Source organism: Salmo salar, chromosome ssa01, assembly GCF_905237065.1.
Source record: "Salmo salar chromosome ssa01, Ssal_v3.1, whole genome shotgun sequence".
NCBI lineage: Eukaryota > Metazoa > Chordata > Actinopteri > Salmoniformes > Salmonidae > Salmo > Salmo salar.
The window spans coordinates 6083655-6107728 of record NC_059442.1 but is presented as its reverse complement, the minus strand read 5'-3'; the positions used below and the strand labels follow the sequence as shown (position 1 = coordinate 6107728).

General features: G+C 43.6%; 2 protein-coding genes across 7 annotated transcripts in view; both read left to right on the top strand.

The window, feature by feature from the left end:
* Positions 1–13640, top strand: part of l2hgdh (L-2-hydroxyglutarate dehydrogenase) — a 30241-nt gene extending 16601 nt beyond the window's left edge. Inside the window, exons 4-11 of one of the 2 annotated variants that reach the window (XM_045709117.1) lie at positions 1062–1193; positions 2028–2190; positions 2283–2317; positions 2473–2640; positions 4478–4635; positions 5310–5441; positions 5536–5601; positions 5749–5964. In XM_045709117.1, the coding sequence (XP_045565073.1) occupies positions 1062–1193; positions 2028–2190; positions 2283–2317; positions 2473–2640; positions 4478–4635; positions 5310–5441; positions 5536–5581 (834 nt within the window). In that variant the 3' untranslated portion in view covers positions 5582–5601; positions 5749–5964. Of the gene's footprint in view, positions 1–1061; positions 1194–2027; positions 2191–2282; positions 2318–2472; positions 2641–4477; positions 4636–5309; positions 5442–5535; positions 5602–5748; positions 5965–9451 lie in introns of those variants that run through there. The other variant, XM_014195232.2, reaches the window with a different exon arrangement.
* A 2269-nt stretch (positions 13641–15909) lies between these two features.
* Positions 15910–24074, top strand: part of sos2 (son of sevenless homolog 2 (Drosophila)) — a 97709-nt gene continuing 89544 nt past the window's right edge. The window contains exons 1-2 of one of the 5 annotated variants that reach the window (XM_045708881.1): positions 15910–16304; positions 16850–17003. In XM_045708881.1, the coding sequence (XP_045564837.1) occupies positions 16920–17003 (84 nt within the window). In that variant the 5' untranslated portion in view covers positions 15910–16304; positions 16850–16919. Of the gene's footprint in view, positions 17004–24074 lie in introns of all 5 variants that reach the window. The other 4 variants (XM_045708977.1, XM_045708907.1, XM_045708944.1 and 1 more) reach the window with 4 other exon arrangements.

Genomic DNA, 24074 nt, shown 5'->3' with positions numbered 1-24074 from the left:
TAGAGCGTTGGGCCCGGTTAAAGCGTTGGGCCGGTTAGAGTGTTGGGCCGGTTAGAGCGTTGGGCCAGTAACCGAAAGGTCGCTGGTTCGAACACCCCGAGACGACAAGATGAAACATCTGTCAATGTGCCCTTGAGCAAAGCACTTCAACCTAATTTGCTCCAGGGGCGCTGTACTACTATGACTGACCCTGTAAAACAACACATTTCACCGCATCTATCCGGTGTATGTGACAATGCAAAAACATTTTTTTACTTATAGAACTGTCTCTTCCTGTATAATACTGTCTCTTACTGTATAGAACTGTCTCTTCCTGTATATCACTGTATAATACGGTCTCTTCCTGTATAATACGGTCTCTTCCTGTATAATACGGTCTCTTCCTGTATAATACGGTCTCTTCCTGTATAATACGGTCTCTTCCTGTATAATACGGTCTCTTCCTGTATAATACAGTCTCTTCCTGTATAATACAGTCTCTTCCTGTATAATACAGTCTCTTCCTGTATATCACTGTATAATACGGTCTCTTCCTGTATAATATGGTCTCTTCCTGTATATCACTGTATAATACGGTCTCTTCCTGTATAATACGGTCTCTTCCTGTATAATATGGTCTCTTCCTGTATAATATGGTCTCTTCCTGTATAATATGGTCTCTTCCTGTATATCACTGTATAATACGGTCTCTTCCTGTATAATACGGTCTCTTCCTGTATAATACGGTCTCTTCCTGTATATCACTGTATAATACGGTCTCTTCCTGTATAATATGGTCTCTTCCTGTATATCACCAATTAATACGGTCTCTTCCTGTATAATACGGTCTCTTCCTGTATAATACGGTCTCTTCCTGTATAATATGGTCTCTTCCTGTATATCACTGTATAATACGGTCTCTTCCTGTATAATATGGTCTCTTCCTGTATAATACGGTCTCTTCCTGTATAATCATTCCGGCTCCTATGTGGTGTTTTCTGTTGTTCTTTGAAAAATAAAGAAAAAGTTGATCACAAAAATATTTTCTGGTCATGTCTACGGCTTGGCCTTTGTGTTGGCAGCTGATCGTCGCTGTGGAGCGAGAGGAGATTCCCAGGCTCAAAGCGCTGTACGAGCGAGGACAGAAGAACAACGTGCGTGACCTCACCATGATAGACGCCAAGGGGATCCGAGAGAGAGAGCCCTACTGCAGGGTGAGAGAGGGAGAAGCCCTACTGCAGGGTGAGAGAGGGAGAAGCCCTACTGCAGGGTGAGAGAGGGAGAAGCCCTACTGCAGGGTGAGAGAGCGTGAGAGAGAGAGAGAGAGAGAGCCCTACTGCAGGGTGAGAGAGGGAGAAGCCCTACTGCAGGGTGAGAGAGCGTGAGAGAGAGAGAGAGAGCCCTACTGCAGGGTGAGAGAGCGTGAGAGAGAGCCCTACTGCAGGGTGAGAGAGCGTGAGAGAGAGCCCTACTGCAGGGTGAGAGAGGGAGAGCCCTACTGCAGGGTGAGAGAGGGAGAGCCCTACTGCAGGGTGAGAGAGAGAGAGAGAGAGAGAGAGAGAGAGCCCTACTGCAGGGTGAGAGAGAGAGAGAGCCCTACTGCAGGGTGAGAGAGAGAGAGCCCTACTGCAGGGTGAGAGGGAGAGCCCTACTGCAGGGTGAGAGAGAGAGAGAGAGCCCTACTGCAGGGTGAGAGAGGGCGTGAGAGAGAGCGAGCCCTACTGCAGGGTGAGAGAGAGCGTGAGAGAGAGCCCTACTGCAGGGTGAGAGAGGGAGAGCCCTACTGCAGGGTGAGAGAGAAGGGTGGAGAGTGTGAACGAGATGGCATTCAAGTCTCTACTAAGGTGCTTCATAGTGAAAGTCCAGGATTGAGTCTGAAATTACACCCTATTGCCTATACAGAGCACTACTTATGGCCTGGTTTGGAAATTACGTCATATTCCCTGGTCAAAAGTAGTGCTCTTTCTAGGGACAAAAGGTGCCATTTGGTACACAGCCCAGGGTAGAGTATCAGTGTTAACAGTTTATGGTTAAACTCTTCCTTTCAGGGTCTGATGGCCCTGGACTCTCCCTACACTGGCATCGTGGACTGGAGGCTGGTGTCACTCGCATACGCCAAAGACTTCCAGGAGGCTGGAGGGACCGTGGTTACTGAATATGAGGCTAGTGACATGGCCATGGTGAAGGAAAGCCCCGCTGGTAACACTGATGGTATTTGTTCCATACTTTCCTCACCTCAGAGATTTGATGAAAAGTTGGGATGCACTTGTGATTTTTTTTTTTTTATCTTCAAAAACTTTCAGGAATAAAATATCCCATCGCTATCAGAGACTCAAAGGTAGGTGTCTGTCTGTCTGTCTGTCTGTCTGTCTGTCTGTCTGTCTGTCTGTGTGCTAAATTAGTAAAATGCCATGGAAATGGCTATGAGAACTTTTTGTTTTTAAGCTGTAACTAACGTCTGTGTGTGTGTGTGTGTGTGTGTGGTCTCCTCAGGGTAAGGAGGTACGGTGTCGGTATGTGCTGACCTGTGGTGGTCTGTACTCTGACCGCCTCTCTCAGATCTCTGGCTGCAGTCCAGACCCTCGCATTGTCCCCTTCAGAGGAGATTACCTAGTCCTGAAGCCTGAGAAACACTATCTGGTCCGGGGAAACATCTACCCTGTAAGTCCTCTAGAACACCATCTACCCTGTAAGTCCTCCTCTAGGACACCATCTACCCTGTAAGTCCTCTAGGACACCATCTACCCTGTAAGTCCTCTAGAACACCATCTACCCTGTAAGTCCTCCTCTAGGACACCATCTACCCTGTAAGTCCTCCTCTAGGACACCATCTACCCTGTAAGTCCTCCTCTAGGACACCAGCTACCCTGTAAGTCCTCCTCTAGGACACCATCTACCCTGTAAGTCCTCTAGGACACCATCTACCCTGTAAGTCCTCCTCTAGGACACCATCTACCCTGTAAGTCCTCTAGAACACCATCTACCCTGTAAGTCCTCCTCTAGGACACCATCTACCCTGTAAGTCCTCCTCTAGGACACCATCTACCCTGTAAGTCCTCCTCTAGGACACCATCTACCCTGTAAGTCCTCCTCTAGGACACCATCTACCCTGTAAGTCCTCTAGGACACCATCTACCCTGTAAGTCCTCCTCTAGGACACCATCTACCCTGTAAGTCCTCTAGAACACCATCTACCCTGTAAGTCCTCCTCTAGGACACCATCTACCCTGTAAGTCCTCTAGAACACCATCTACCCTGTAAGTCCTCTAGAACACCATCTACCCTGTAAGTCCTCTAGAACACCATCTACCCTGTAAGTCCTCCTCTAGGACACCATCTACCCTGTAAGTCCTCTAGAACACCATCTACCCTGTAAGTCCTCTAGGACACCATCTACCCTGTAAGTCCTCTAGGACACCATCTACCCTGTAAGTCCTCTAGGACACCATCTACCCTGTAAGTCCTCCTCTAGGACACCATCTACCCTGTAAGTCCTCCTCTAGGACACCATCTACCCTGTAAGTCCTCCTCTAAAACACCATCTACCCTGTAAGTCCTCTAGGACACCATCTACCCTGTAAGTCCTCCTCTAGGACACCATCTACCCTGTAAGTCCTCCTCTAGGACACCATCTACCCTGTAAGTCCTCCTCTAGAACACCATCTACCCTGTAAGTCCTCCTCTAGAACACCATCTACCCTGTAAGTCCTCCTCTAGAACACCATCTACCCTGTAAGTCCTCCTCTAGAACACCATCTACCCTGTAAGTCCTCTAGAACACCATCTACCCTGTAAGTCCTCCTCTAGGACACCATCTACCCTGTAAGTCCTCCTCTAGGACACCATCTACCCTGTAAGTCCTCCTCTAGGACACCATCTACCCTGTAAGTCCTCTAGAACATCATCTACCCTGTAAGTCCTCTAGAACACCATATACCCTGTAAGTCCTCCTCTAGGACACCATCTACCCTGTAAGTCCTCCTCTAGGACACCATCTACCCTGTAAGTCCTCCTCTAGGACACCATCTACCCTGTAAGTCCTCTAGAACACCATCTACCCTGTAAGTCCTCTAGGACACCATCTACCCTGTAAGTCCTCTAGGACACCATCTACCCTGTAAGTCCTCTAGGACACCATCTACCCTGTAAGTCCTCTAGGACACCATCTACCCTGTAAGTCCTCTAGAACACCATCTACCCTGTAAGGCCTCTATTTTCTCCTTGTTTCTCAACCCTTAGCCCCTAACGGCACTTAGATCTGAAAGGATTAGATAGGCTGATAGCATTGTCACAATTTTATAGCTACCTGGCCTATCACACCTATACAACATTTACATTCTAGTCATTTAGCAGACGCTCATATCCAGAGTCGACTTACATTTTTCTTACTGGTCTACACAAGTGCCTAGGCTAGAGAGGCTAAGGTTGATTTTGTGATTCAAGGAATGTCAGACCTGTGCTGTTAGAGAAATGCACTGATAGAGAGACATGTCTCTAGGTTCCTGACCCTAAGTTCCCCTTCCTGGGGGTCCACTTCACCCCGCGGATGGACGGCAGTGTTTGGCTGGGTCCCAACGCCGTCCTGGCCTTTAAACGAGAGGGATACAAGCTGTACGACTTCGATGCCCGGGACTTTGTAGATGCACTCTCTTTCAGGTATTGTACTTAGAAGTTATGATGCAATGTCATTTAGGTGTCATATTTGGAAGGTTGGTTTAATATCTTCTCTTACTTATCGTTCCCCTTTACATGCCATTTCAATCGAGTAGAGAGCTTCCCCTTTACATGCCATTTCAATCGAGTAGAGAGCTTCCCCTTTACATGCCATTTCAATCGAGTAGAGAGCTTCCCCTTTACATGCCATTTCAATCGAGTAGAGAGCTTCCCCTTTACATGCCATTTCAATCGAGTAGAGAGCTTCCCCTTTACATGCCATTTCAATCGAGTAGAGAGCTTCCCCTTTACATGCCATTTCAATCGAGTAGAGAGCTTACCCTTTACATGCCATTTCAATCGAGTAGAGAGCTTCCCCTTTACATGCCATTTCATTTCAATCTAGTAGAGAGAGCTTCCCCTTTACATGCCATTTCATTTCAATCTAGTAGAGAGCTTCCCCTTTACATGCCATTTCATTTCAATCTAGCAGAGAGCTTCCCCATGAGGACTAAATCCACCTGGTATCCAAGTTCATGTAGATTTTCATGGAACCTCTGGGCTTCTTTCTCTTGATAAATATCTCTGCAGGATGATAGAAGCAGACATGTATCTCTGCTGTTTCTCTATGTATCTCTCTCCTCTGTAAAGTGTGTGTGTGTGTGTGTGTGTTCCAGAGGTCTGCAGAAGCTGGTGATGAATAACCTAGTGTATGGTGTTGGAGAGATGTACAGAGGGGTGTTCATCGGAGCTCAGGTCAACATCTTAAAGAAGTTCATCCCAGAACTCTCTCTAAACGACGTGCTCAGGTACAACGGATTCTGAATGTAAATTCCAGGGGCTCTGGGTGTAATAAAGCATCTCAGTACCTGATAGCAATCAAACACTGTTTGTGATACACAGACGTCATCAGCCAGGTCCACCTATCACTGGACGTTTCAACTCCTAACCTGGAATGTCCTCAAGATAGTGAGTCCACACATTGATTGGCCAAATCACTGCCTGCCTGTTGGATGGTTTCTAGCTTGGTGCAGATATTTTCAACCACAACCAACAGGACAGTGCTTGCTAGGCGCTGAACCACAGATCTTCTGTCTTTTTCCTTTTGATGCACAGAGCGGAAAGTATCCTCCATGTTGATAGGGCTGGGAAGCCCCTTGCCTCGCTCATCATCTGCCAGGATTTCATACTCCTCCTTGTGCAGGTATGCCTTCTCGCACCTGTCTTCCCAGGCCACTGTGAATTCCACCATCACCAACTTTTTCTCTTTTCTCTTCCCATATGATGATGTCTGGACGGAGAGTGCTGACAACAATGCCGGGGGGGGGGGAGCTCAGCCGTCTGTTCAGGTCAGCACACATCTCCCATGTTCTGGCTTGTTCCAGGATGCCGTACTTCCTGGAACTGGCTTCACCCGTTTTCTCAAGGCCTGGGAAAAAAAAAGCTGATGCAGTGACCTTTGTTGTCTTTTTCCTCCGCTCCTTCTCGAGGATGTCGTCCAGTTTCCCTCAACTTGGTCATGCCTCCATCTGTAGTGTCCTTGGGAGAGGGTGACAGTGCAGGATGTTAAAACATGCGCCACGGTGCCAGGTTTGTTGCCCGAGAGGGCAGTGAGGCCCCACCTATGTAAGTTAGTGGGGGGGATGGGAGCATGTCATAGACGGATCTTAACAGAAACTGGATTCTGGCAGGCTCCATCCTCCACACCCCAAGAGATTCCTCTCTGTTGTTTCCCACCTTGTCCAGGCTCCCAACCCCACTATTTTGGCCCTACTCTGTTCCTCCTCCATTTTTCTGACTTCCTACTGTAGCAGGTGCCTCCTTTCGGTGGTGTTCGCTTTGACCCTTGGTAGATGTTACCCACTATGTCCACCGTGCTGCAGTCTGCTCTCAGCCTGGTTGACGGCATTGGTGGCAAACCATTTTCCTTTGTGTTCTGACCTAAAATCATGGCACCTTGTATTTTCAGGTCTTTGGAGTCCCTGAGGGTCATGACCAATCTGGCCTTTTGCAATTTTCTATTATTCTACCAGTGACGAGATTGGTAGTTGTAGTTTTGCTATTCTACTGTACAGGCCCACATTTGAGAAGCTGCACAGTAGGAGAATTGATCTAGAAAAAGCAGGTCCTCCTGTCCATGTTACCTTATCATTGTGATCGAAAAGGCTAAACTGATCCTAAATCAATCACATTTATTTATAAAGCACTTTTTACATCAGCCGATGTCACAAAGTGCTGTACAGAAACGCAGCCTAAAACCCCAAATGGCAAACAATGCAGATGTAGAAGCACGGTGGCTAGGAAATCATCACTCCTACTCTGAGATACTTAATATGTATGGCCCCGAAACATGTATGGCTCCCAAAGGAGTGCCTGGGTTGTGGAGAGGCTAGGGGTTTATTTTGAACTTAAAATGTGCAATATGCAGAAATTGTGTCGCCATTTCCTGGTTGCTAAAATTAAAATAGTTCGCCTAATTTCAGTGTGACAAAACAAAAACTAGATAATCATTGTACCATCTTAACTGCTGTGAAATATATTTTAAATAACCAAAAAATATTGTATTTTCAGCTGTTTTGAAGCTGGTGTACAAAACCAAAAGTAAAACACTCAAAAAAAACAAATTTAAAAACGGGAAGCATAAAAATAATTGCTCACATAGAACAGATCTACCGCTTGTTAGACTTGCTTTCGATGAATGACAGATCTATAACTCACATTTCTTTGTGCATTTCATTGTTCGCTCCAAAATGTGACAAATTGCAACTTTGGATAAGATTCTCTGTGTTATTTCTACCCGGCTTGAAGGACCAATATTGAATGAACTGATTTACATAAGCATTTATCCACAGCCTTTTGTACAGAAATTGGGTTTTTCCCAGTACAGAACCAGTGTGTTGCCAGTGATTATGTTAATGTAAGCTCTAGTGTTATTTTTTGGGATCTGTGTTTCCATCTACAGAGCATTCAGAAAGTATTCAGACTCCTTGACTTTTTCCACATTTTGTTACGTTACAGCCTTATTCTAAAATTTATTAAATAATTTTTTTCCTCAGTCTACACATAATACACCATAATGACAAAGCAAAAACAGGTTTAGACATTTTTGCTAATTTATTTTTTTTTTTAAACATATAGCACATTTACATAAGTATTCAGACCCTTTACTCAGTACTTTGTTGAGACACCTTTGGCAGTGATTACAGCCTTGAGTCTTCTTGGGTATGACGCTACAAGCTTGGCACACCTGTATTTGGGGAGTTTCTCCCATTGTTCTCTGCAGATCCTCTCAAGCTCTGTCAGGTTGGATGAGGAATGACGCTGCACAGTTATTTTCAGGTCGGGTTCTAGTCTGGGCTCTGGCTGGGCCACGAAAGGAGATTCAAAGACTTCTCCCAAAGCCACTCCTTGGCTGTGTGCTTTGTGTTGTTGTCTTGTTGGAAGGTGAACCTTCGCCCCAGTCTGAGGTCCTGAGTGCTCTGGAGCAGGTTTTTAATCAAGGATCTCTCTGTACTTTGTTCCGTTCAACTTACCCCTCAATCCTGACTAGTCTCCCACTTCCTTACGCTGAAAAACATTCCCACAGCATGATGCTGTCACCACCATGCTTCACTGTAGGGATGGTGCCAGGTTTCCTACAGAAGTGACGCTTGGCATTCAGGCCAAAGAGTTCAATCTTGGTTTCATCAGACCAGAGAATCTTGTTTCTCATGGTCTGAGAGTCCTTTAGGTGCCTTTTGGCAAACTCCAAGCAGGCTGTCTTGCGCCTTTTACTGAGGAGTGGCTTCCATCTGGCCACTCTACCATAAAGGCCTGATTGGTGGAGTGCTGCAGAGATGCTTGTCCTTCTGGAAGGTTCTCCCATCTCCACAGAGGAACTCTGGAGCTCTGTCAGAGTGACCATTGGGTTCTTGGTCACTTCCCTGACCAAGGCCCTTCTCACCCGATTGCTCAGTTTGGCCGGGCGGCCAGCTCTAGGAAGAGTCTTGGTTGTTCCAAACTTCTTCCATTTAAGAATGATGGAGGCTACTGTGTTCTTGGGGACCTTCAATGCTGCAGAAATGTATTGGTACCCTTCCCCAGTTCTGTTCCTAGACACAATCCTGTCTCGGAGCTCTATGGACAATTCCTTCGACCTCATGGCTTGGTTTTTGCTCTGACATGCACTGTCAACTGTGGGACCTTATATAGACAGGTGTGTGCCTTTCCAAATCATGTCCAATCAATTGAATTTACCACAGGTGGACTCCAATCAAGTTGTAGAAACATCTCAAGGATGATCAATGGAAACAGGATGCACCTGAGCTCAATTTCGAGTCTCATAGCAAAAGGTCTGAATACTTATGTAAATAAGTTATGTTTTTATATTTAATGAACTTGCAAAAATGTCTAAACCTGTTTTCGCTTTGTCGTTATGAGGTATTGTGTGTAGCTTGAGAGGGGGAAAAAATAATTATATCAATTTTAGAATAAGGCTGTAACGTAACAAAATGTGGAAAAAGGAACGGGGTCTGAATACTTTCCGAATGCACTGTAGGTATATTCTGTATTTACGTAGGGCTGACTGAGGACTTGTGAAGAGCAGAATTAACAACCTTTGCACCATCAAGACAGTTCTTTGTGAGAAGGTGTTAACCCGTGTTTCACAGTTAGTCATTATGTAAATGCGAGCTGAAAAATGCCACTGAGGCCCAGTGAGTCACTGGAGCCGGGCTGTGGAGGTGGAAACACCAAAGTCTGAGCTTTTTTTTGGTGAAATACTGGAGCAAATCCATAGTGGAAATATGACTTAACAGTGTTGTGTGTTTGTCTGTTGCAGGGGTCCAGCAGGGGTGAGGGCCCAGGCTCTGGACCGCGATGGGAACCTGGTAGATGACTTTGTGTTTGACGTTGGTGTCGGTGATGTGGGCAGCAGGGTCCTCCATGTACGCAACGCTCCGTCGCCCGCCGCCACCTCTTCCCTGGCCATAGCAGAGATGGTGGCAGACGAGGTGGAGAGACGTTTCAGCCTCTAAAAACTCTAGAGGCGCTCTTCAGATGCATACCCAAATGGCATCCTATTCCCTACTTTTGAGTTCTTTTTTTACTTCTATGCACAACTTTTGACCAGAGCCCACAGGGAATAGGGTGGCATTTGGGACGTACCTACACTTCCCCTACCAACACTTCCCCAACAACATTGATCCATCTGATCCAGCTGCAGGTCACCTAGTGATATAGTGAAGCAGTGATGATGCTAGGATGCTAATCTCGGGTCAGTTCTGCATTATCCCCAATGGTTAGTTTGGAGTGGGCGAGTGTAAACTGATCCTGGATCTGCGCCAAGAAACTTCACCAGGAAATGATCCATCCAATCTGCTGTTACTGCTGCTCACTGGTCCAGTGTCCACCTGCGTCAGCAGAGGAAGGTTGTAAAATCCGGTAACTTTCCAAAAATTCCCAGGTTTTCCAGAAATCCAGGTTGGAGGATTACAGGATTATCTGCTTAGTCCCTCCTAATTGCAGGAATATTCCAACAGGGATTTCTGGAAAACTCGGTAGGTTTGTAAATGTTACTGGAATTTGCAACCCTACAGCAGATTGGTCAGGCTAGAATGGAGTACACTGAGCAGCATGTCAGACCAATACGAGAAATCACTGTCAGACCAATACGCAGCGGGTTCCACATCATTTTATTAAGTTTGATGCACACGGAAAAAACAATAAAGTAGAACGACAGGAGACAGTTTCACAGGCTATAACTATACGTAGCAGTGCGAAATAAAACAACCCACAAAAACCAGGTGACAAACACACTCCTAATATATGACTCCCAATCAGGAACAACGATAACCAGCTGTCCCTGATCGGGAGCCACACAGACCAACATAGAAACAGAAATACCAGAAAAACACATACAACACAGTACTTCTGCCACGTCCTGACCAAAAATACTAAACAACTACTCCCTCTGCTGGTCAGGACGTGACACATGTACTGAATGGAATACACTGAGCAGCATGTACTGAATGGAGTACACTGAGCAGCATGTACTGAATGGAGTATGTAAAGTGCATTCGGAAAATATTCTGACTCCTTGATTTTCTTTTTCTCCACATTTTGTTACGTTACAACCTTATTTCCCTCAATCTACACACAATACCTTTTATAATGACAAAACGAAAACAGGTTTTTTGAAATGTTTGCTAATTTATTAAAAATAAAAAGGCACAGATCCTGGTAAGTGTACCAAAACATTTCTGCAGCAATGAACTCCACCAATCAGGTAGTGGCCAGACGAAAGCACCTCTTCAGTAAAAGGCACATGACAGCCAGCTTGGAGTTTGTCAAAAGGCACTTTAAGGACTCTCAGACCATGAGAAACAAGATTATCTGGTCTGATGAAACCAAGATTGAACTCTTTGGCCTGAATGCCAAGCGTCACGACTGGAGGAAACCTGGCACCATCCCTACGGTGAAGCATGGTGGTGGCAGCATCATGCTGTGAGGTTGTTTTTCAACGGAAGGGAGTGGGACACTAGTCAGGATTGAGGGGAAAGATGAACGGAGCCAAATACAGAGAGATACTTGATGAAAACCAGCTCCAGAGCGCTCAGGGCCTCAGACTGCTTTGTAATTCTGGGGTATTGTGTGTAGATTGATTGGGGGGGGCTATTTTAATCAATTTTAGAATAAGGCTGTAACATAACAAAATGTGGAAAAGTCGGGTGGGTCTGAATGCGCTGTAGGTGGAAGACTAGAGGGTAATTGTGATCTATAGAATCCCTTAAGCAAAGGGCCTAGACTAGGGTTGAATATTTTCCCAGTATTTTAAATCTGCCATCCAGAGAATAAATCACTTTTTTCTCCGTGGTAACCCGGTATTTCCCATCAAAACCGGTAGTGTCATTCAAAAGCATTAGAAAGCAATATAAAGCATTATAAATAGGCCCATGTCTGGATTTGATTAGAGCTTGGATAGAAAATTAAAGCCTGGGGCCTCCTGAGTGGCGCAGCGGTCTAAGGTACTGCATCGCAGTGCTTGAGGCGTCACTACAGACCCGGGTTCGATCCCAGGTTGACACAACCGGCCGCTACCAGGAGTCCCATAGGGCGGCGCACAATTGGCCCGGTGTCGTCCGGGGTAGGGTAGGCTTTGGAAGGGGGGGCTTCACTTGGCTCATCGCGATCTAGCGACTCCTTGTGGTGGGCCAGGTGCCCGCAGGCTGACTTCAGTTGTCAGTTCAATGGTGTTTCCTCTGACACATTGGTGCAGCTGGCTTCCTGGTTAAGCGGGCGGGTGTTAAGAAGCGCAGCTTGGCGAGTCATGTTTCAGAGGACTCGTGACTCGACCTTCACCTCTCCCAGCCTCGTTGGAGAGTTGCAGCGATGAGACAAGATCGCAATTGGATATCACGAAATTGAGGAGAAAAGGGGGTAAAATACAACACAAAATAACAAAAATATTTTTAAAATTCAAGCCTGATGCTACCTGAGCCTGATGGGCCCTACATTAGACATTTAATGAACCCTACATTTAAGACATTTTAATGAGCCCAATAATTGTGCCCAAATAATTGTGCTGTTTTCCAATAGATATGACATATAGGCTACTGCACATTACGCACGACAGAAAAACATAAATTCCCATAGATGGAGCTATAGATGTAGCTAGCTATATGCTCTCTTGGGTAAATAAATAAAACTATCTGCAGTAGGCTAATCTGTTTTGAGTGTGAACTGTATTACTGTACTGTATTATACTATATTATATGGACTAGAATTACGTACATCTTTCGAACCATGATAAAGCAGGGAGAGAGAACATACGATGCGGCCTACAAGGTTACAAGTACAGGCTAGCGAATTTGATTTTAATTTTGAAATATAATATTGCCTATTTGTATAATTAGTAGGCTGACGCATATGTAGCTTTAATATTTCCCCTAATGTTATTAGCCTACGTCCTCTCTCTATTGTTGCTTATTCCTTAACTCGCTTTCAACAGTTTAAATGAAATGTTTCGTGTCCTAAATCCATTCTAAATGACATCGTTGAATAATATAGGACTAGAATTAGATGCAGACGGCTTTCACTTCTCTTCACGAAGATTGAATGGTTATGGGTCTGAATAAATACCTGCTGTAGCCTACCTCCATCACTCTTTCAAACGATGAGGCTGATAGATCTACATGCATTGTGAACTGCGTTCCGCACTGAGCAGGGCTGTCTGCATGATGAATCATCAACGTGCAGGGTGGGGGCAGAGGCCGTGGAGAAGACAGATTTAGACATCGCATATAATTTAACAGTTCCATTTCACCGCATGCTGTTCATATAAATCATGTATTATAATTTATCCCGCGGGGAAATGAGTGGTTTTGGCCAGTAAATCTCAGTAACCGGGTTCCCACCGTTCAACCCATGTCCATGCTACCGAGGACCAGTTTTCCAGACAAGATTAAACCTAATCTTGGACTAAAAAGCAAATGAAATGGAGAATCTCCGTAGAAATAGCTTTATACCGACGCTTAACGTTTGAAATGTAGTTGGTTGCACAGATGATGCCAATAAATCACCAGAATGTTCTAAATGAAAGTCTTGCTCCACTGTGGTCCTGTATGCTCATGTGATCCCTCATTGCTTTTGGTTTTGGATAATGAATATGTACAGTAGTGCTAAACATATCTTGGTGTTCACCACCACTTCTGCATTTTCATATTTAACGCATTGATTTATGATGATTTAAAACCATTTGTTTTATCATAAACTGAATATATTTATCAAAGTTTTGCGGTAAGAATACTGCCATTTTTTCATTTTGCCGCAGTCACATTTTTTGACAGTGATTGTTTTTGAAAAACGGTTTAATTTTGTTAGCCTGTTTACTGAGATGATATGAAACGGTTTAATTGATTTGTCTACGATTTGTAATTCTCTCATTTTGAGATTTGTGATGTGTACAACTCCAGAGACAAACGTTTATTACAGAAATTCAATCTATTTTAAATAAATGACTTTTCACATTATTATTATTATTGGTGCAGTATATTGGAAATCTTGTACGAATATGCAGGATAAAGATAATGACTTGGCTGTAAGAATGACATAGTGTACAAAACATTAGGAACACCTCTTTCCATGACATAGACTGACCAGGTGAATCCAGGTGAAAGCTATGATCCCTTATTGATGTCACATGTTAAAATCACTTCAATCAGTGTAGATGAAGGGGAAGAGCAAGTTTAAAGAAGGATTTCTAAGCCTTGAGACATGTATTGGAGATGGCCAGCAATGTCAGAAGAAGAGGAATATTGGGACAGGGAAACAAAGGTGGATTTCTGAGGGGGAATAGAGGGGAGAGAGGGAGAAGAGGTTGGATTTGAATTTGAGGAAGATGGTGCTAAAAATGGAGATGGTGTGTCGAAATTAGATTCATGTCAAGCACAAACAGAGTGAGCCGCGCACCAGACGGAGTTATGGAGGTGAAATGGAAGTGAATGAGAGCGAGAAAAGGTGTGGTAAAGAGCTCGGGAGTCCTAGCCTTCTCATCCATGGGCATGATAAAGAACAATCTGGTCCAGTAGGAGTTTCATTTTTTTGTAGAAAGTGGATCCTTGCCTTTTGGCGGATCCATATGTGGTTTCAGGGGTGGGTGGGGAAGGAGTTGGGTGCAGTTGAATCAGTTGGCTTTTGTGGAGCGATGGGTAACGATGCTTCGTGGAGTGTCAGTTTTTGATGTGTGCAGAGGGTCCCTGGTTCGAGCCCGGGTCGGGGCGAAGCGAGGGACGGAACCTACACTGTTACACTTGTAACCTGTAGTGGATTTGTGATGTTTGTTTCTTCCGAACAGATGGAGCGGGCACTCCGTGTCACGCAACTTAGGTCAAGATCTTTTTTTCTTGCTTTGTGTTTAGGACTAGAGCACCATTGAAAGGAGTGATTTCTGAGGTAGCTTTAAGTGTGCAGGTGGAGAGATTGAAGTGTTTGTGGCGCCTGCCGTTTGATGCCACGCAGACCCGGCGGTGAAACAGCAGTCACTATCAGTCGTTTTGAATCTTGAGTGTTTAGCTGACAAAGTCATGTCAATTGTAAGGGTGCCCATGTTGCTGGGGGATCAGAAGTGTACGGTGAGAGAGAGACAGGTGGAGGTAGTGGTCAGAGTAGTGCAGAAGGTGTGGTATGCTGAGGCAGTGAAGAAAGTAGAGGAGGATGGGTCAAGGGATCCTGAGAGGATGCCTGTGAGTAGTGAATCTGTGCCAGCACAACAGGGTTCAGCTGATGTAAGAAGGGCTATATAAATACATTTGATTTGATTCAGCCAACGAGTGATATGGTTCAGTAAGGTTGGCTTCATAGCATCTGTTATCAACTCCCGCACCTCTCTGATTCAGAGGGTTAAATGCAGAAGACACATTTCAGTTGAAAGCATTCAGTTGTACAACTGACTAGGTATCCCCCCCTTTTCCCATTCTCAACTGTATTGCAGAAATGGATCCCAAAGGACATCCACTCATCCAACAAACTTGACAACTGTGGGAAGCATTGGAGTCAACATTTTATTTATTTTAATTAACCTTTATTTAACCAGGTAGGCTAGTTGTGAACAAGTTCTCATTTACAACTGCGACCTGGCCAAGATAAAGCAAAGCGACACAAACAACAACACAGAGTTACACATGGAATAAACAAACACACAGTCAATGGGCCAGCATCCCTGTGGAATGCTTTCAGACACCTTGAAGTCCATTCCCTGACGAATTGAGGCTGTCCTGAGGGCAAAAGTGGGTGCAACTCAATATTAGGAAGGTGTTCCTAATGGTTTTGTACATTATTTCTCTAATCATTCCCCTGAATTTGTGAGCAAGGTCACTTTATGTCCACATGGGGGCAGGATCTTACAGTACAGTAACCAAACTGCACAATGGCAGAAGTTGACTCACAGTGAAATCATATAAGCCTATTTTATTACAGCCACTACTGTTCAAACATAGTCATATGTTAAATATGTTCCCATGAAGCATGATTTAAAAAAAAAAAATGTATGTCATTTTCGAGTTTCTAAGTTGCATCATTTCAAAAACTGGAGCAATTGAAATCATGCAAAAAAAAATTTAGGCTGTCTTTAATTGTCATAAGCAATAATGATAAACTAGCAAGGTATACTTATTTTGTAAACTATAAATAAAAATGAGGTACACAAACTTGTGTTCCACGACTCTTTCCCTGGACAAAAAGTGGGGGTTTCCCCCCTCCCTCCCTCCCTGTGCTTACGCAAACTCACTGCCTGTCTACGCAGGACGCAGGAGTGAGCAAGTGACTGGCTGAGATTCGGGCAAGACAACGCACCGACGTTGAGTTAAGGAGTTAAGGGACGAACCATCTTCCCAACGATAACAACAACAACAAAAAAACACATCAACAAGCGCTTCTGTTGTGCCGCTGGACACTGGATAAAAACATGCCTCTGACTATTCTAATGGGAATTGTTATTTAAAGTGCGCGATTAACCGAAGCAGGAAAATATGATGTTTGTTGAAGTAAAACAGAGGAGAAAGTTTACTCCTTTTTTTTTTTGGGAATTGAATGAATAGTCCTTGTGCCTACAACATAGCTAACTCGCAGTGCACCAAGGCCATGATAGACAGCCTTTGCATACAGATGTGTTCTCTCTCTAGCTAGCTAGCTATCAGGTGATAGCGCTAAACCTAAATTACAATAGGTAGTAACATAACGTTTAGTCGTGACATTTATCTGAAATGGCTAACTAGCTGGATATGTTTAATTTTTTTGTTTTGTTTTTATCTAACAGGCTAACTATCTAAAATAGCAGTTTGCCAGTTAGCTTAGCTAACTAGCTAACAATTGGTGTTTATTAGCTAGTTCGCTAGCTAGAAACGCTTGAAAGGAAAGCCTGAGTTGGCTAACTAATTAGCTAGCGAGCTAGGCGAGCTACCATATTAACTAGCTAGTAAATGAGACCGCTAACAAGTGAGTTGCTAGCCTAGCTAGCTAGCACTTTGTAAAATTTTAATATCAGGTTATCGCTAACTAGCTTATATTGGCTTTGCACTTAAATTAGCTCGCTAACAGTAATACGTGTTTTTTTTTCTTCTAGTTAGCATTACCAAACCTTGCTCGATTTGGTGTACGGTTTAGCTAGTGTTATTATTATCTTAGTTTACCTCAAGCTGATTTTTATTTTTTTCCACCGTGCCTGGACTGACCCACCCACAAGGACTAACCGGGGGCCGATGCTGACAATCCATCCCGGATCACGGCACCGGATCACGGCAACGTAAGGAGCCATGCAGCCGCAACAAATATACGACTTTTCAAGTGACGAGAACAGTCACAAATGGCGAGGCCTCTTCGTCCAAGCGTTGCGAAAGGTACATTTATCAACCATATTAATTATCTTTTTTAATGTGGTTAGTTGGTGAGGTGATGGAAACAATAGTTACTGACATGTCTAGCAACTGTTTCTATTTCATTATTTTATATATTACATTATTTTATATACACATGTTTCCCCACTGTAGATTATACTGCATTTAACATATACCAACAAAAAATATGCAACTTGGCTCTGAGTCGGAGCGTCAAATGTCTACATGTTGTAGGTAGAATATGATGGTCCTTTCGTTATTTTTTTAAGAAGGATCATGTTTTGACTCATGTTTTGCAATACAGATGCAGGCCTAAATGTAAAAGTGAAACGAGAGCGACGTCATCCAATAACCTGAGTTGAGATCAGAGCCGAACTGAAATGAGTGGGATGGCTCTTAATCGTTAACTACCTCGTAAATGCTGCATTTGCCTTGTGTAAAAGGTTGTCCGAAACCCGTCTCCCCCCCCCAGCCTCTCACAATATGGATTAGCCTGTTATTTACTAGGTAAAAGCAACATGACTCCGTGTTTAAGTGTCCTGTTTCTCAAGTCACAGGTTTCAAAACTGTTTTAAGGAAGTTTCGAGATGACAAGCAACTTCACAGCACAGTCCTGCTAAACATTTTTTGATTAGTGATTGACACAACAGTTTCCATCATTGTGAATAGGCCTATTGGTTCTAATAGGGCATCTTCTTGCAGCGGTGCTTCAGTCAAGATTGTTCTACGTCCACATTTCCTATTTAGCAGACGCTCTTATCAAATCAAATGTATTTATATAGCCCTTCGTACATCAGCTGATATCTCAAAGTGCTGTACAGAAACCCAGCCTAAAACCCCAAACAGCAAGCAATGCATGTGAAAGAAGCACGGTGGCTAGGAAAAACTCCCTAGGAAAAACTCCCTAGAAAGGCCAAAAACCTAGGAAGAAACCTAGAGAGGAACCAGGCTATGAGGGGTGGCCAGTCCTCTTCTGGCTGTGCAGGGTGGATATTATAACAGAACATGGGTCAAGATGTTAAAATGTTCATAAATGACCAGCATGGTCAAATAATAATAATCATAGTAGTTGTCGAGGGTGCAACAAGCACGTCCGGTGAACAGGTCAGGGTTCCATAGCCGCAGGCAGAACAGTTGAAACTGGAGCAGCAGCACGGCCAGGTGGACTGGGGACAGCAAGGAGTCATCATACCAGGTAGTCCTGAGGCATGGTCCTAGGGCTCAGGTCCTCCGAGAGAAAGAGAGAATTAGAGAGAGCATATTTAAATTCACACAGGACACCGGATAAGACAAGAGAAATACTCCAGATGTAACAGACTGACCCTAGCCCCCCGACACATAAACTACTGCAGCATAAATACTGGAGGCTGAGACAGGAGGGATCAGAAGACACTGTGGCCCCATCCGATGATACCCCCGGACAGGGCCAAACAGGCAGGATATAATATAATTATCCAGAGCGACTTACAAATTGGTGCATTCACCTTATGATATCCAGTGGAACAACCACTTTACAATAGTACATCTATATCTTCTTTGGGGTGGAGGGTTAGAAGGGTTACTTTATCCTATCCCAGGTATTCCTTAAAGAGGTGGGGTTTCAGGTGTCTCCGGAAGGTGGTGATTGACTCCGCTGTCCTGGCGTCGTGAGGGAGCTTGTTCCACCATTGGGGTGCCAGAGCAGCGAACAGTTTTGACTGGGCTGAGCGGGAACTGTGCTTCCGCAGAGGTAGGGAGGCGAGCAGGCCAGAGGTGGATGAATGCAGTGCCCTTCTTTGGGTGGGATAAACAAGGATAGGGTGCAGTAGCAGCAAGCCAGGTCCACTGTAAGAGAGCAAGCAAATGGAGCTGATGCACTTTGAGGTTTAGCTTAGATCAAATGCACCCCATCTTTGTTTATCCCAATTTCAATAAGACACATCCAAACGCTCAGTATAGATGGGTTGGTTGTTTAGTAACAAAACTGACACGTGCACAGCAGACAGGTTTGGCTTAGATCAGGGGTGTCAAACTCATTCAATGGAGGGCCTAGTGTCTGTTTTTTTCCCCCTTTCAATTAAGACCTAGACAACGAGGGGAGTTACTTACTAATTAGTGACCTTAATTGATCAACCAATCACAAGGGAGGAGCGAAAACCCTCAGACACTCGTCCCTCCGTGGAATGAGTTTGACACGTGACTAAGATTGACTTGTAAAATATTTAGTCTCCAATGTTTTATTGAAAACATAAATACATATGCACAATGGACACGTGTTGTCTCAAATACATCCTTACAATGGTTGGTTAGCAAGCTAGTGAATTCTTGCCATATTAGCATAGACGTGGCATCAGTCAAAGCATCTCAACAAGACATGGTATCAAGAACAAAATGAAACTGGCTGAAACGAGCTGCCTACGATTCCCCACATGGCAGCTTCTTGTTATTGTTGGTAGCTGTCTGGCCAGAATCAACAAGGCCTAAGTAACTCAGAGTTCATTAATGGGGTAATGCTTGGATGGTCTACATTGTATCTGGCCATCCAGAATCACAACAAGGCCTAAGTAACTTGGAGCTCATTAATGGGGTAATGCTTAGTCTACATTAGGGCTGGGCGATATGGCCAAAATATTATATCGGTATATGGCAGTATTTTTAGTTTTTGATTAATAAAAGTTGTACATTTGCTTTATGAGTAGTGAGTGATCCCAGGGTGCTTTATGAGTAGTGAGTGATCCCTAGGGTGCTTTATGAGTAGTGAGTGATCCCTAGGGTGCTTTATGAGTAGTGAGTGATCCCAGGGTGCTTTATGAGTAGTGAGTGATCCCAGGGTGCTTTATGAGTAGTGAGTGATCCCAGGGTGCTTTATGAGTAGTGAGTGATCCCAGGGTGCTTTATGAGTAGTGAGTGATCCCAGGGTGCTTTATGAGTAGTGAGTGATCCCAGGGTGCAGTAGTGAGTGATCCCAGGGTGCTTTAGTAGTGAGTGATCCCAGGGTGCTTTATGAGTAGTGAGTGATCCCAGGGTGCAGTAGTGAGTGATCCCAGGGTGCTTTATGAGTAGTGAGTGATCCCAGGATGCTTTATGAGTAGTGAGTGATCCTAGGGTGCTTTATGAGTAGTGAGTGATCCCAGGGTGCTTTATGAGTAGTGAGTGATCCCAGGGTGCTTTATGAGTAGTGAGTGATCCCAGGGTGGCAACACATATATTCTAAGTGATTTCAATGAGTCTTTCTCCATTCTGATTGGTTTATACTGTTCAATTGAAATTTAACCAAAACAAATTTCAGCACTTTTATTATTTCGGTATTTCCTGTACTCAATTTGCAGTGGTGGAAAAAGTACCCAATGGTCATACTTGAGTAACTTTCTGTTAAGGTAGCTATACTTTTACTCAAGTACAAGTGAAAGTCACCCAGTAAAATACTACTTGAGTAAAAGTATTTGGTTTTAAATATACTTAAGTATCAAAAGTAAATGTAATTGATAAAATGTACTTAAGTATCAAAAGTATAAATCATTTAAAATTCCTTATATTAAGCAAACCAGATGGCACCGTTTTCTCGTTTTTTTTAAATGTACGGATAGCCAGGGGCACACTCCCAACACTCAGACATAATTTACAAACAAAGCATTTGTGTTTAGTGAGTCCACCAGATCAGAGGCAGTAGATGACCAGGGATGTTCTCTTGACAAGTGTGTGAATTGGACCATTTTCCTGTCCTGCTAAGCGTTCAAAATGTAACGAGTACTTTTAGGTGTCAGGGGAAATGTAGGGAGTAAAAAGTACAGTATTTTCTTTAGGAATGTAGTGAACTAGAAGTTGTCAAAAATAAAACTAGTTAAGTAAAGTACAGATACCAAAAAAAAACCAACTTAAGTAGTACTTGAAAGTATTTTTACACCACTGCTCAATTGAGATAATTTTCACACTGCTATGTTGGGCTGCACGATATGGGAAAATAATCTAGGACTTATTTTTAACCAAATGTTGCAATTACGATTTGACTTCCGAATTAGAGCAAAACTGTTCTAATCATGGAATAGAATGACTATTCTAATTCTATAGTTAGAATATGATAGTGGGCACTTTGAATACAGTGTTGTTTGAGATGATAATGAATTAAAATGCCAGGGAGGCATTATTGTGACAGGGTAGGAACTAAAGTGTTGATAAGTGTTTCCTAGGGAACCTTATAAGCTTTGGCTACTGCATGTTTTCTCTTAGCTACTTCATGTAGCTAACATATTCTTGCTTTGCATATTCCTCTTTGATTTAGAAGATACTGTTGCACAAACGACATGCTGATTTAGGTCTACATCATCACTGGTATTACCAGGCTGTATTAGCTAGCAACGTTTGCTCTTACTCAGTACATTTATTAGCTAGCTATTAGCATTAGCGGCTAACAATTTAGAATCTCACAAGATTTAGGGAAACTTGCTAAGAAAAGACAAACTAGCTGTTTACTGATGAAAGAAACACAAAACGAATAGTGTCATTTATAGAACGCAATTGGATTTATATTAAGAAGCAAAGTGAAAACAGCATTGTTGTCATCAACTTTGTTGCATGTGCTGCATTGACCATGCAGACTGAACGCAAGCGTCTCGAGGAACATCAAATGTGCTCCTTGAGTGACAGGGGGCGTGGCTAGGTCTGTGTGGAAAGTGGCACGGAGAGAAAGAGAGGAGAGAGATGACTCGAGTAGCGAAGTAAAGTATAAAAATTAACATTACACATGGCATATCACATTTTAACAAATCAAACAATCAAATACCGGTTTAGAAGGTAAAGTAAAAACCCAAACCGGTCCCTGCATCAATACCGGTATATCATAAAAAAACGGTATACCGCCAAGCCCTAGTCTACATTGTATCTGGCCATCCAGAATCACAACAAGGCCTAAGTAACTTGGAGCTCATTAATGGGGTAATGCTTGGATGGTCTACATTATATCTGGCCATCCAGAATCACAACAAGGCCTAAGTAACTGGGGGTAATCCTTGGATGGTCTACATTATTATCTGGCCATGTAGAATCACAACAAGGCCTTAGTATCTGGGTGTAATAGCTTGGATGGCTACATTATGTCTGGCTATCTGGAATCACAACAAGGCCTAAGTAACTCAGAGATCATTAATGGGGTAATGATTGGATGGTCTACATTATATCTGGCCATCCAGAATCACAACAAGGCCTAAGTAACTGGGGGTAATGCTTGGATGGTCTACATTATATCTGGCCATCCAGAATCACAACAAGGCCTAAGTAACTCAGAGATCATTAATGGGGTAATGATTGGATGGTCTACATTATATCTGGCCACCCAGAATCACAACAAGGCCTAAGTAACTGGGGGGTAATGCTTGGATGGTCTACATTAGAGGTGCCCAACCAGTCGGTCTTGATCTACTGGTCGATCGCAGAGTGCTTGCCGGTTGATCGTGAGATGATTATACATCGACTAAAATTCAGCCACACAAATCAATGCCTATAATCTCTTTTCTGTTTTAACGTTCGACAGTCCTCCATTCACAGCCATGTCTGAAAAGTCACGTGATTTACATAAAATATGACCAGTCCCTGCCCACTTATTGACCTATGGGGTCAGATACCGCCCGCCAGCTCTAAGTCGAGGTCACGGTGATGCCAGACCGGTAGCTAGCTAGCTAACTTTGTGTGGTCGACAGCAGCAATAATGAGTGAAGGGGAAGATTAAAAAAAAAAAAAAAAACGTATCATTTCCACAAGGAATGGGAGGAGGATCATTTTTTTTTTTTTGTCATGTCAAACTGTGTGTGCCTCATCTGCCATAATAGCATCGCTGTCCCAAAGAAAGGTAACATAGAACGACATTTTAAAACCCACACACAACCCAGGAAATAGATTTTCCAGCAAAGACTGAATTACGAAGAAGAAGAAAGGTACAAGAACTAAAAAAAAAAAAATCAACTGGCAGCGCAGCAGTGAATTTTCACAAGGCCTGTGACCAAAGGGAAGACCGTAACTATAGCATCTTGTTGTGTGAGTCACGTTCCTGCTAAGCATCAAAATTTGATAAAGATGGGGAGAAGATCAAGGAAGCATTTACTGAGGCTAAAAAGTCATTCAAAGATGGGGAGAGGATCAAGGAAGCATTTACCCGAGGCTGCAGACTCGCTGTTTGGAGATGTTAAGAATAAGACTGAAATTATGGCTGCCATCAATGACATTCAGTTGTCCAGAAATACATTTTACATTTTTTTTTTTTTTTACATTTTAGTCATTTAGCAGACGCTCTTATCCAGAGCGATTTACAGTAGTGAATGCATACATTTCATTTCATATATATTTTTTTTCTCATACTGGCCCCCCGTGGGAATCGAACCCACAACCCTGGCGTTGCAAACACCATGCTCTACCAAACGGTGACAAGAAGATGAGGGAATAGCGGAGAACCTCGAGGATCAATTGAAGAAGGATATTGACAACTGCGAGTGTTATTTCCTCCAGTGTGACGAGTCCACAGATATGGTAGATGTGGCACAGTTATGCATTTTCATCAGAATGCTATTTGACAACATGAGTACAAAGGAGAAACTGCTCGCCATTTTGCCACTGAAAGGACATACAAGGGGCAAAGATATTTTTCCAAGCATTTATGGAGTTTGCTAACAAATTCCAACTGCCCTTTTGTAAGCTTGTCTCCATTACTACCGATGGGGCTCCCGCTATGGTAGGCCGCATTAGTGGGTTCGTTGCATTGTGCAAACGAGATGATTCTTCCTCGAACTTTCTTAGTTATCAACTGCGGAATTCATCGGCAAGCTTTGTGCGGCAAGATGTTAAACATGAAAGAGGTGATGGATGTTGCGATGAAGATTGTGTGTTCTAGTCGATCAAGAAGCCTCTACAGCGGATGCTATTTCAAGCTCACTTAGAAGAGACTGAAGCTGCTGCACACGGATGTGTGGTGGCTGAGCCGTGGTTCTTTTATTTTATTTTTTTAGGGAAATTCATTGAGGAGTTGTCTGAAATCAAGGAGTTTCTCAAGGTCTCCAAACATGCAGAATGTGCACAGCTAGAGGACACAGTGCCTCCTGGATTGAGCTT